Here is a 14,257-nt window from a genome sequence, read left to right on the forward strand (position 1 = left end):
GGGCCAAATTTACTCAAAATAAATAAAAATGGTGTTTTAGTTTTTTTGTTTCTTCTTTCTTTCTTCCTTGATTAAAATTACCAAAAACAAGACTCCAATTTTCATCGCCATACGGTTTTTTTATTTTTTATTACATGCATTTTATATTAACATGCGAATCTCAACATGCATTTAAGGTTGAACCTGGCAATTTTGATTCATGGACTAGCGGATTCTTCATTTTTAGTGTATTTTTAAGTTTTCCCCGTAAAAAAAAAAGTATCGATGCCTTTTTCCATTTAATGGGGGTCATTTCTCAGCTGATGATCTTTGTGGTATTCTTTAAATCTTGCTTTTGATGTCTATGTAACTTGAAGTGTTTACTTGTTATAATGGTCATGTTTGGAATTATCATATTCATCTGATGTTTGAGTGCATGTTCATCTCTCCTCCTGTAGTAGGATTACCTCACAACAGAGGAAGATCAAGGGATATTTCTTTGCATTCTCCTTGCCGGGGGACAATTCCCGGAGTATTTCATGAACATGTAGTATCCTAATTTTACCGGCTATTCCTTAAAAACCTCCATCTTCGAAAGAGAACGACCTGACCACCCTTTGTTAAAGATGTGGTCTCTCTCACACAGAAATTCACAAATTGGTCCAAACATACTAATACACACGTAATACAGATATGACAATTTCACTCAAAATTAATTTTTGGACACCGCCAAAAACTCTATGTTGGTACCCGTGTAATATAGTTATCCTTGAGAAAGAAAATGAAATTAAAAAAAAGAAAAGAAAAGAAAGGATATTGAATGAAAATGTCATTGGCTACATTAAGATTTTACTAGTGAGTATGGCGCCTTATTTGAGATTAAATTTGTCACTTTAAACTATTATTTGAGATAAGGTTTACTTCAAATTTATCTGTTTTTTTTTTTTTTTAAATGCTTTCACTTTAAATTCTTCTCTAAAATTTGCCCAATAATAATACTAATAAGACAAGATTTTCCTTTCTTCTAAAAAAGAAATTTACCATGTATCATTATATCATTTGCGATCGACCCAACTGCTCGTAACTTAGCTAGATCCCGCAAGACGTCGAACCTTCGCACCACCTCCCACTTAGCGCGTGTACATGGCTAGATCCCTCAAGACAAGGAACTTTCGCACCACCTCCCACTCATCTTCCTTGCCTCTCTCGCACATGACCATGAGCTCTTTTGTCCTCATCAAAAAGCCACTCTCTCTCACTCTCTTTCTTCACTTTCCTCCCCTCATCACACAAAGCAAACCACAAGACCTCTCTCATCAATGGAGCGTTCCGCTTGGCCTAAGAACCTCTCCGCCAGCCGCAAGCGCGCGATCCAGGAGCTCTGTGGTCAAAATCCCAAGAAGCTCAGAGATGTCTTCGACGCTCATTCTCAAACTGGCGATGATCCACGGCAGCCCGTGTTTGCGGAAGATCTGATCGTCAGCGTCCTCGGGTCGTTCAGCAACACCCAATCCCTATCGAGCGGGACTGAGTCCTACGAGGTCTTCCAGGTCCCGAGCAACGCCGTTGTCACTTCCGAGGTCTCCGAGGGAAGTGAGAGCATCAGGTCTCCGGTAGAGAGCGTCAAGACACCCGTCCATAGGTCTCCGGTATTTACCTTGTGGAAGCAGTCGCTAGTGGAGGCTGCGACGGCAATATACGAGGGCAGAGTAGACGTGGCTTTGGAGATCCTGAGGGGCTTGTCTGCCATGCCGAAACCCATGGGTTATTCAAAGCAGAAATTGATGGGATACATGTTGTCTGCGCTTAAATCGCGCCTGAGCCCCGTCGATAACCCCCCTCCCGTGGTGGAGTTGTTCACCAAGGACCATGTGTTGTCGGTTCAGTCACTTTACGATATTTCTCCTTGTTTTAAGCTCGGTTTCATGGCTGCCAATCTCGTGATTGCGGAAGCTGCATCGGAGCAACCCTCCACCAACAAGCTCCATGTAATTGATTTCGATATTGGTTGGGAAGGACAGTACCTCAATCTCCTTCACGCGCTGTCCATACGTCAGGCGGGCAATCAATCCACCCTCAAGTTCACGACGCTCGCAGATAGCTTCAACGTTGAGGAGAGGATGATTGGGGATCGAGTGAGTGAACTTGCAGCGAAAATGGGAGTTAGGTTAGTATTCAATATCGTGAGGCAGAAGCTGAGCGAATTGAGCCGCGACTCGCTAGGCTGCGAGGCCGACGAGGTTCTGGTGGTGAACTTGGCGTTCAAGCTGTACAGAATGCCGGACGAGAGCGTGTCCGCGGAGAACACACGCGACGAGCTCCTCCGGTGCGTGAAGGGGCTGGAGCCGTAGGTGGTGACGCTGGTGGAGCAGGAGATGAACGGGAACACGGCGCCATTCCCGATGCGCGTGGAGGAGGCGCTGACGTACTATGGGGCGCTGCTCGAGTCGTTTGCGGGTACAGCTCCAAGGGACGACTCGGACCGAGTGAGGGCGGAGGAGGGGCTGAGTCTGAAATTGTGGAATTCGGTTGCTTGCGAAGGTAGGGACCGGGTTGAAAGATGCGAGGTGTTCGGGAAGTGGAGGGCCCGCATGGAGATGGCTGGGTTCGAGTTGAAGCCGCTGGGTCGACGCGTGGCCGAACCATTGAAGGGGTGGATCGGCAGTAGGAACCGGGTCAACCCGGGATACACGGCAAAAGAAGAGAATGGTGTGGTTTGCTTAGGCTGGCTCGACCGAACTCTCACCGTCGCACCTGCTTGGAGTTAATCAAATTGATATACGTATGTGTATGCTATATGCTTTGGATGGCGATGGCAATGGCGATGTGATATCTATAATGTATTGTTTTCAAGGTGTATTTCCGGAGAAAATGGGAAAAGAAGAAGAGAATCCCATTTCCCCACCCAAGCAATGAGCAATAAAAAGAGAGATGCTTTGATTTGAGGGAAAAAGAAATTTCCGCCAAATTAATATACGTATGTGTATCTTATGTGCTTTGGTTGCTTTCATTTCTTGCGTTATACGATTTGTTTCGTTTGGTGTATATTGAATTCTTGTGCACACTCTTTCTTCTCTGTCCATAGATGTTGTGGGGTTCCACCTGTTACATTATTTCTGGAGGTTCGTAGTAATAAAGCTAGTATGAATACTTAGAGGGGATAAATAGATATTTGAAAGAAATCTTGACAAATAAAGCGAAATAAAATAAGTTACTTAAAAGTCTAGATGAGGATCAGAATCAATTTCGCGAAATATCATACTTTTAGAATAACCTATAAGTATGCAATAGACTTAAATAAAGAAAGTTAAAGGAAGATAAGATTGCACACAAAATTTATAATAGTTCGGCTTAAATTAAACATACATTCATTTTCCCACGCTGATAGCCTACTGGTTGGATTTCATTATAGAATCAACAAAAGATTATAGTTTATTAGTGCAGACACTTAGTGATAGATTACTCTATCTTATTAAAACACTATTTTTGTGTTTTTCTTTCTTGATCACAATTTGAAATGCGCATGGATAAAGATAAGTAATAGAGAACGGTTTCAGACTTTGAAATTTCATATTCACATTTCTTACTCTTCTCGATCAAATGACATCCTTAAATACCCTTCTATCCAACACTAGCCATTGACATTCTTCACATGTTTGACATGTGTTCAACGTTTTCACGCTAGCTAAGTTGATTTTGTGTTCACCAAATAAATGTAAATATTTTCATCGATCTCATGCAAATAGAAATGCTAACGAATGTTGTCAGTTCAGATTTGATTAAACCGAACATGATAGAATCCTACATTTTCTCCTTTTTTATACCGACATGTTACATTAATGTGTTCAGAGCTCTTTGATCATCTAAATAATTTTTATTATAGCAGTAATTCCGGCCCTGCAAACATTAATTTGAAGGAATGTGCAAGTTTAGTGATACATAAGTAGTTGTTGACTTGTTATGACTAAAAATATCAAAGTTAAAAATCCAACCAAGGCTAAGTTATATAAGCTTGTTCCGCGTGGATCTCTAGTCAAAGCCCATCGTTGACTCAGTTCGTGGTGAGCTCCCATTCAACGCAAAGTAGAGAACAAGATGGTCAATGTCATTGTATAGAAGTCCCAGTTATGCAATTATCAAACCAATATAAAGTATTTCATATTCTATGTATTCCCCATTAGATTGATTACAAATTTTGACATATTGTGAGTGCTAAAATCTCTGAATGCATCATATTAACAAGGGTTGGAATTTACTTTCATGTGTCAAATTCAGATTGTAAACCAATGTGAAATCATCATGTCCAAAAATTACAATTATCAATAAATCAAGTTGGAAAAAAAAGATGTTTCTTAGATTCATATTGTATTAAATTTAGGGTTTTTGTTAAAATCTATTTTCATAAATGTGCTAGAAAGGACCAGCATTATTTGGAGAAACAACCTAACTTAATTTTTTTCAATTTTGATGCGGAACTACAAATATCTTTTCAGGGTCCTACTGTACGGTGACATAAGGAAAAAAAAAAAAAGAGAACGATTTTGGCTAATTGATAGTAATCTTCCTTTGAAATTCACAATTTTTATTGATAATAGCAACTTATCTATTACATATCATTGTGTAATCTCGTTCACATAACATAATTTTCCTTTTGTCGTTGCAAGTAATATAGATTCTATGATTTTTTATTGTCCACAAAAAATAGCCAGCTGGCTAAGTTAATAGTATGTCTCTTTTTCTATTAATTGATAGATTACCTAACAGATTGTAACTTTTCTTTAACATAGGTGTAGTTTTCCTTAGATAGTCATAACTTCTTTTGATCATATGGTTCATAAGTTTCCATGCAAATTAAAATTCTACTAAGTTGATAACAATTTTTTATGCTATTAGCAGTAAAATATTCTTCATTCATCATAATTTTTTAGTTAATGAAATTTTAAGTTCGATAATTTTTGCAATAATCCAACACGGAATAATGACCGGTGTTGACACCAAATTTTAAAGCTCAATTGGACCTTTTAATTAAAGTTTGGGACTTGGTTAAACCAATCAGTAAATAGATTAATTATTTTCCAATTATTTTTAACAATGTTAATAAAACAGAATGAAAAATATGAAATAATGATCTTCTTAGGCTTCATAAAATACAATTTTGAGTCGCATGCAAAAATATGACGTTTGAGAGACTTAAATCATCACTACCTTGGATATATGATAACTATAATTACAATAATAATACTAATAACACACGATATTCATTTTTTATTTTAGATCCCAGAGGACGTGGCGCACCACCTCCCACTTATCTAATTTGCCTCTTTCGCCCGTGACCCAGTGCTCTTCTGTCTTTGTCAACCACTCTCTCTCGAACTCTCTTTCTTCACTTTCCTCCCTCATCACAAAGCAAAGCACAAGACCTCTCTCATCAATGGAGCGTTCCGCTTGGCCTAAGAGCCTCTCCTCCAGCCGCAAGCGCGAGATCCAGGAGCTCTGTGGCCAAAATCCCAAGAAGCTCAGAGATGCCTTCGACGCTCACTCTCAAACTGGCGATGACCCACGGCAGCCCTTGTTTGCGGGAGATCGGATCGTCCGCGTCCTCGGGTCGTTCAGCAACAACACCCAATCCCTATCGAGCGGGGCTGAGTTCTATGAGGGCTTCCAGGTCCCGAGCAACGCCTTTGTCAGTTCTGAAATCTCCGAGGGAAGTGAGAGCTTCAGGTCTCCGGTAGAGAGCGTCAAGACCCCCGTCCGGAGACTCCAGAGGTCTCCGGTATCCATCTTGTGTGAGCAGTCGCTACTGGAGACTGCGACGGCGATACACGAGGGCAGAGTAGACGTGGCTTCGGAGATCCTGAGACGCTTGTCTGCCGTGCCGAACCCCATGAGAACTTCAAAGCAGAAATTGATGGGATACATGTTGTCTGCGCTTAAATCGCGCGTGAGCCCAGTCGATTACCCCCCTCCCGTGGCGGAGTTGTTCACCGAGGAACATGTGTTGTCGGTTCGGTCACTTTACGATCTGTCTCCTTGTTTTAAGCTCGCTTTCATGGCTGCCAATAACGCGATTTTGGAGGCAGCATCGGAGCAACCCTCCACTAACAAGCTCCATGTAATTGACTTCGATATTGGTTGGGAAGGACAGTACGACAATCTCCTTGCCGCGCTGCCCATGCTTCAGGCGCGCAATCAATCCACACTCAAGATCACGATGCTCGCAGATAGCATCAACGGTGTGGAGAGGCTCAGGATGCTTGGGGATCGACTGAGTTTACTCGCAGCCGACGCAAGATTTAGGTTAGTATTCAACATCGTGAGCCAGAAGCTGAGCGAGTTGAGCCGCGACTCGCTGGGCTGCGAGTCCGACGAGGTGCTGGCGGTGAACTTGGCGTTCAAGCTGTACAGAATGCCGGACGAGAGCGTGTCCGCGGAGAACACGCGCGACGAGCTCCTCTGGCGCGTGAAGGCGCTGGCGCCGCAGGTGGTGACGCTGTTGGAGCAGGATATGAACAGGAACACGGCGCCATTCCCGGTGCTCGTGGAGGAGGCGCTGGCGTACTACGGGGCGCTGCTCGAGTCGTTCGAGTACACAATGCCGTGGGAGAGCTCGGAGCGAGCGAGGGCAGAGGAGGGGCTGAGTCGGAAATTGGGGAACTCGGTTGCTTGCGAGGGTAGGGACCGGGTTGAAAGATGCGAGGTGTTCGGGAAGTGGAGGGCCCGCATGGGGATGGCTGGGTTCCAGTTGAAGCCTTTGGGTCGACACATGCCCGACTCATTGATGGCGTTGCTCCACTGTTTGGTGTGGAACTCGGACCCGATTGTCAATGTGAAAGAAGAGAATGGCGGGTTTTGCTTCGGCTGGCGCAGCCGAACTCTCGTCGTAGCATCCACTTGGTGTTAACCAAATTGATATATGTACGTATATGTTATGTGTCATGGATGGCGATGTGATATCTATAATGTATTATTTTTAAGGTGTTTTGCCTCAGAAAATGAGAAAAGAAGAAGAGAATCCCATTGCTCCACCCAAGCAATTGAGTAATAAAAAGAGAGGTTTGGATTTGAGGGAAAACATTCTCAGGAAAATTTTCCAATAAATCATAAATCTTGTTGGAACACTTTTGCCAATTGAGTTATAAACTTATTATACTTTTATTAATTTAATCATAAATTTTTCAATTTTACCAATTAAGTCATAAACATTTTTACTTTTTATCAATTCAATCCTAAATATTTTCACTTTCTATCAATTGAGTTCATTTAGCCAATTTTGATAAAAAAATTACGAACATGGACGGCCGGCTCTAACATGATACTTTTTAATAATTTTTGAATTTTTATCTAGACCCCGCAAGGACGAGGAATTTTCGCACCACCTCCCGTTCATCTTCCTTGCTTCGTGCTCATGACCCTGAGCTCTTTTGTCCTCATCTCTCTCTCTCTCTCTCTCTCGACTTTCACTCCTCATCACAAAGCAAAGCACAAGACGTCTCTCATCAATAGAGCGTTTCGCTTAGCCTAAGAACCTACCCTCAAGCGGCAAGCGCGCGATCCAGGACCTCCTCCATGCCCAGAATCCCACGAAGAAGCTCGCAGATCTCTTCGACGCTCACTCTCAAACTGGCAACAACATAGGGCAGCCCCTGTTCGCAGAACATCTGTCGTCAATGTCCTCAGGTCGTCCAGCAACACCCTATCCCTATCAAGCAGCGGTGAGTCCAACGAGGTCTTGCAGGTCCCGACCAATGCCAGTGTCAGGTCCGAGGTCTCCGAGGGAAGTGAGAGCCTCGACACCTCGCTTCCGAGGTAATTAATGGCCAAAATTCATGGTCTTTTGCTTCTGACTTTGTCTGAAAAGTAATTTATCTATTTAAGTGATGTTCTGCATAATTCAAAAATTAAGTGAACTTTTTTTTTGGGAAGAACGATTGCATATATGGTAAGCATCGCATGAAGATCTCTTAGAATTTTGGAAAAAGAGAAGACATGAAAAGATGGTTCCGTTGTTCATATGATTTTGAGACACGACTTGATAGACATTAATTGGATTATAACTAGCTTGTCTAACTTGCTAAGAATAGAAGTTAATTTTTTTGTTATTTCATTTATCTTGTTATTTGGCAGAGAATGAAAGAGGTTTAGATGGACCTAAATTATATATATGGATCTAAGTAATTCTAACATGAAATGTAAAATTACTCATTTTTGCGCAGAAATACTTCAAATATACGGACAAGACTAGACCAGAATATGATCAACATCAAGCAGCAATGGAGGACATTTTATCAAGAAATGATTATCAACTTCGAGTTACCTGGGTACTTTAACAAATGATACATCCATTTTCATTAATTTCTCATATTTATTTTATTTGTTATCAGTTAAGATATACACATGGATCTTGATACTTCTAACATGAGCTGAGAATTACTCATTTTATAGAAGGACAATATTCTGCCCTGATTGGCACCCCTACACTCTCTTGATTCCTTTGTCTTTTGAGTGTTTGTTTTGTTGGTGCCGGGCTTCCTCTCTTTGTATGTTCGTTTGATAAAATCTATATTATGCTTACCTTTACCCAAAAAAAAAATATTCTGCCCTGATTGAATCAATGGGCACCAATGGAGGAAATATGGTAAGAGATTGATTCTCAACAACGAATTCTCCTCATACTTCACAATTGATATATCTTGATTCTCAATAACGAATTCTTCACATACTTCACAAATGATATATCTTTTCCTAAATCTCTCATATAAATGCATTACTAAGAAAAATATTGTATAAAGTAGAGAGAAATCAATTCTTGCTTGATGTCTACAACAATGTTTGGGATCTTTACAAGAAGTCATGGCTTCAAACTTAATAAGAAACACATCCATCTATCAACTTGGCTAATAAATCATGCATCCCAAGAGAGAAATCCTACCTACAGAGGCTTCAGAGCTTCAAAAGGAAGCTCAAAGGAGAATTCAACTTGAGGTATGAATAATTTCGTTTTGGCAATTTATTTCTTTAAAAAGGAATATTCATAAAAGTGCATTGTAGAATATGGGAACACGAAACATGGCAATCATACAGTCGGTTAAAAGTCTTATCACTGTTAATATGATGCAATCTTCAATCCAAAGTCACAACAAGATGTGTTAATTAGAGATATATCCAACGATAAGCTTTACTAAGATAGTATTTAATTAAGAGAAGTACGTTCTTAATGTTTAGGAGGATTAAAAGCCTTGGAGAAAGAAGTTTTTCTTGTAAAAGGCACTTGTGTTACTATTCATGCTGAAGCTCTCGACCGGTTCGCGCGGTTACCTGCTCACCCGCCTGCGCGACTTCTGTTTCCGGCTGTTCTGGCCGGCCGATTGCGCCCATTTTTGGAGACAACCTTCCTCTACAATCGATCTATCCATCTACCGAACGATTTTCCCTGGTATGTCTTCCTCATCTGGGATTTCGGATCTGAGTTCTTAGGGTTCGAAGTTCTGGGTTCGCCTATCCCGAATGGCGTCGTCCTCTGGTTTAGCGGATGATAATTGGGGTAAAGCCCATATTGTTGCTCCATTGGAGCACCCTCACTCCCCCACACCCACTTGTAACCCTGTCATGCGGTATTCCTCGGCTGTGAGAGGACCTCGAGCCCATTCTGGGCGATCGTGAAGCAGGGGACGAAGTAGGGCTAGAAGGGCTCGACCTCTGCTGGGTATACCTGCTCGGTTTAATGCTATTGGGCGTGATAACATCTCTTATGGTCTTATAAATCGTAAGGATAAGAGAATCTCTTTCAGCCGAGACACTGCATCTCATTCGATCCCTGCTCTGCAAGATCGAGAGGCTAAAGGGCGTCCGAATGCCCCGGTTAAGGCGCTGGAGAAGTCCTCTGAGAATATGCAAGTACCCCCTACGAAGGAAACTCACGCCCCTGCTCGCTCCTGGGCTGCTGTAACCCGTTCGGCAACCAAAGGCTATGGATTATCCTTTGTTCCTCCGGCCACGATTGAAAACTCTAAAATTCTGTAGATGCTAGAGGAGATCCTGGAATCTACTCACCCGAAATGGGAGGAATGTCTGGTTGGATATTACATTGGCAAGTGCCTGCCCTTCCAGCTCACAGAGGACGCCCTCAAGAACGCTTGGGGCCATCACTTGGTCGAAGTCATTGCTGCTGACCTTGGTTTTTACTTCTTCCACATTCCAGATAGTGAATTCAGGAGGAAAGTCTTGGATGGAGGCCCGATCACAGTAGCTAAAATCCCCTTGATCCTGCAACAATGGCACCCTATGTTGGAGCTCAAGAAATCAACTCATAATACTGTCCCCATTTGGATTCGACTCAAGAACGTCCCTGTGGCACTATGGTCTGCTGCTGGGATTAGTTTTCTGGCAAGTGGTATTGGTAAGCCCCTATTTTTTGATAACCGAACAGAACATATGGCAATGGTGGCTTTTGCTCGAGTCTGTATAGAGATCGGTACATCTAACTCCTTCCCTGAAGTTATAGAGTTTATGATGAAGGGTGAGCTTAGATCAGTGACGGTCCAATATGAGTGGATCCCGACACTTTGTCCAACCTGCTCTTCGTTTGGCCATAGATGTCCTGTTCCCAATTCTTCAGGTCCTTCTAAAGCTGGTCCCTCAGTCCCGAAGGCCCCTGCCCCTCGTCCAAATGAATGGCGTGAAGTGCGTGGTAAACGCAATAAGCACACCCATGTGCCTGCAAACGATGGCCTGATGAATGATCCGGTTCCGAATCACCCCAAATCCCCCTGTTCTAGTGGAAATCAGATTGGAGATCCGTTGCCACAGACTCTAGTGGCCTCTGATATGCAACCAGAGTTAACCAAGCAGGAGGATCATCATCCTTCCCTTGATCTGCTCCCTGGCACCTCTATTGACCCGGGACCTGCTGCTGTGATGCAAAGGCAGGATTCCCCTGTTTCGAATAAGTCTGGACCTTCAGATGAAGAATTTGAAGATATCAGCTCCGATGACGGTGAATCTGTTTCCCCGTGTAAGGTGCCCTCGTCCATACCAGAGGAACGCGATAAAACTCCCCCTCCAAAGATCATTCAGGAGGCCCCTGTTTGTCAAAAAGGAATTCTCCGTTCTGAATCTGCTGAGGCGAGTATTCCTGCTGGCCCGAAGCCTGTACCACCCTCGGCGAGGAAACGAGGTGGCAGGAGTAGGTAATTCTATTATCCCCCTCCTATGTTTTTTGGTGTTTGGAATATTAGGGGTCTTGGACATGCCCTCAAACAAGCTGAGATTAGGAATTTTGTGAGGACCAACCGCCTTTGCTGTATTGGTATTCTGGAGACTAAAATCTCCCCTGCTGTCCAATCCCCTGTTTCGGCCTCCCTTCTTCCTAGGTGGTCTTGGTCTACGAATTATTCTCATTCCATCAGGGGTCGTATTTGGGTGGGTTGGAATCCCCTGGCCGCTTCTTTTTGCACCTCAGCTTGTACTGCTCAGGCCATTCATGGCCGTTTGGAGTGTTTTATTTCTGGTGTTGCCTTTAATCTTTCGGTGGTCTATGCGGAGCATTCTTTTGTCCTAAGAAGACCGCTCTGGAATGATCTGATCTCAACTAGTTCCATTTGTCTGGACATCCCTTGGATTGTTGTTGGTGACTTCAATGCCATTCGTTATGCTTCTGACAGAGCGGATAGATCCAATTACTGGATTCCAGCCTTTGAGGATTTCGGAGATTGTCTCATCCAAGCTGGTCTGGATGATCTCCGTTTTGTGGGTAACAGGTTTACTTGGTCTGCTTCTTCTGGCCCTAATCGAAGGCAAATGAAGATAGATAGAGTTCTTACTAATGCAGCTTGGAACTCGGCCTTCTCCTATTCGGAAGCCAACTTCCTCGCCCCTGGAGTGTCCGATCACTCTCCTATGGTGGTCAGGATTCTCCCTGTTCCTAGCTCACGCATACCCTTCAAGTTTTTCAATTTCTGGATGTCCCACCCCAACTTTTTTGAGTTGGTTTGGCAAGTCTGGGAGCTGCGTGTCTCTGGTATGCCTATGTTTGTTCTTTGTAGTAAGCTTCGGTCCCTCAAACGCAGAATCAAGTTATTAAACAGGGAGGCTTACTCTGATATTTCGGCTAGAACTTCTGAAGCTAGACGCCTTCTGTTGGAAGCTCAGAACGCTATCCAGCTTGACCCTCATAATCAAGCTCTAGCTGATGCTGAAAAGGACCACCTCCGTGTCTTCTCTGACCTCCGCCTCAAGGAAGAATCATTCTACAGACAAAAGTCCAGGGTCAGATGGCTTAAAGAAGGTGATTTAAACACCAGGTTCTTCCACCATTCGGTTAAGCGTGGCCATCTCCGGAATGTAATGTAATTACTGATGCATTTGAAGTGCAACAACTCTTTGTTGATCACTTTTAAAATCTGCTATCAGCCTCTGGTCCCTCTGCTGTTCCATCTGTTGATGAGATACGTGCGAACCTGGCTTCTTCTCTCGATGATAATCAGATCCAAGCCATCTCTCAGCCATTCACTGATGGAGAAATCCGATCTACTTTGTTTTCTTTGGCCAGCGGAAAAGCCCTTGGCCCGGATGGCTTTAATGTTGATTTCTTCAAGCGGTCGTGGGATATTGTAGACCCTTCCGTTCTGTTGGCAATTCGGGAGTTCTTCTCTACGGGTCAGCTGCTTTGTGAGATCAATTCGACTATTCTGACCTTAGTCCCGAAGACCCCCAATGCCTCCACGGTAAATGATTTCCGTCCTATTGCTTGTTGCAACACCGTATACAAGTGCATCACAAAGCTGTTGGCCAACAGGTTAGCTTCTGTCCTCCCATCTATCATTAGCTTCCCCTAACGCATTTGTTAAAGAGAGGAGGATAAGTGATAATATCATGCTTGCTCAAGAGTTATTTGCTCATTTCCACCATGAGCTGTACCTTCCAAAGAACATTATTAAGGTTGATTTCTCCAAAGCTTATGACTCAGTTGATTGGAAGTTTATTGAGTTGTCTCTCCAAGCGTTTGGCTTCCCACCTACATTTATTGATTGAATTATGACATGCATCAGAACCCCCAAGTTCTCTATAGCTTTAAACGGCGATTTGCATGGTTTCTTCCCTAGTGGGAGAGGTATCCGCCAAGGGGACCCTGTGTCCCCATATATTTTTACTCTTGTAATGGAAGTATTCACTGGCATTATTAATGCCCGCACCTGCAAGCCTGGATTTCAGTTCTTCTGGCGTTGTAAACCCATCAAGCTGTCCCACTTATTCTTCACTGACGATGTGCTGCTCTTCTCGGAAGCAAACATGCCATCTCTAAGTATTTTAATGGATGGAGTTAACACTTTTGCTGCCTGGTCTGGTCTCATCCCCAATTTTAACAAGAGTGAAATTTTTATCTCTAGGGGGCTTGAATCTTTGAAGAGTGCCATGGTTAATGCATCGGGTTTCAACCTTGGATCCTTGCCTTTTCGGTACCTTGGCATCCCCATAATTTCCTCAAGATTAGGCAAGGAAGATTGTGTATCTCTGGTCGATGCTATAATGAAGAGAGTCCAGTTATGGACCAACCGCTTCCTTTCAACTACTGGTAGACTCCAGCTTATTAGATATGTTCTCCATTCCATTCAGGTTTACTGGTCTTCGGTTTTTATCCTCCCCTCCTCAGTTATTAATCGAATTGAGTAGATTTTTCGCCAATTTCTCTGGCGTGGCCCGAACCTTGGATCTGGTGGTGCTAGAGTTTCTTGGGAAGAAGTCTGTCTTCCTAAAGCGGAAGGAGGATTAGGTATTCGTTCACTTCGAGTAAGTAATATTGCTGCCATGACTAAACATATATGGCTGCTTTTTTCTGATAAGGAATCGCTCTGGACCAAATGGATCCATTCAGTCTTCTTAAAACACAAGAATTTCTGGATTGCACCTAGGCCGACCATTTGTTCTTGGTCTTGGAAGAAACTCTTTGGCCTGCATGAATTGATTCAGAATTATTTTGCCTGGAACATTGGTAATGGGCTATCAGCTTCATTCTGGTTTGATACCTGGCACCCCTGTGGTCCATTCAACAAGTTATTCTCGGATCGTGACATATATTGCTCTCGTATCCCACGGAATGCTTCCGTCGCTACAGGTATTGTTGCCCTATCTATCCCGTCTAATGTTGCTGCTATTATCCGTGCTTGGGATGATCCACTCCCTAGCCTCAACAGCCATGATGACCGTCTGGTGTGGCTTGGCCACTCTTCAGGTCAGTTCTCTACTGCTTCTGCATGGAGTATGCTTCGAGCTAGGGGCTCCT

The 14,257-nt window shown here is 43.3% G+C and overlaps 1 protein-coding gene and 1 pseudogene across 1 annotated transcript; both read left to right on the plus strand.

Annotated features, from left to right (window-relative positions):
- The first annotated feature begins 1,298 nt into the window (after nt 1-1,298).
- On the plus strand, nt 1,299-2,747 carry LOC120295664 (annotated as a pseudogene).
- Nucleotides 2,748-5,345: 2,598 nt separating this feature from the next.
- Nucleotides 5,346-6,906, plus strand: LOC120292152 (scarecrow-like protein 8). Its single transcript, XM_039310160.1, has one exon. It carries the CDS (start codon nt 5,411-5,413, stop codon nt 6,878-6,880), a length of 1,470 nt encoding a protein of 489 aa, XP_039166094.1. The 5' UTR covers nt 5,346-5,410; the 3' UTR covers nt 6,881-6,906.
- The last annotated feature ends 7,351 nt before the right edge of the window (nt 6,907-14,257 follow it).

This window comes from Eucalyptus grandis, chromosome 1 (genome assembly GCF_016545825.1).
Source record: "Eucalyptus grandis isolate ANBG69807.140 chromosome 1, ASM1654582v1, whole genome shotgun sequence".
Taxonomy (NCBI): Eukaryota; Viridiplantae; Streptophyta; class Magnoliopsida; order Myrtales; family Myrtaceae; genus Eucalyptus; species Eucalyptus grandis.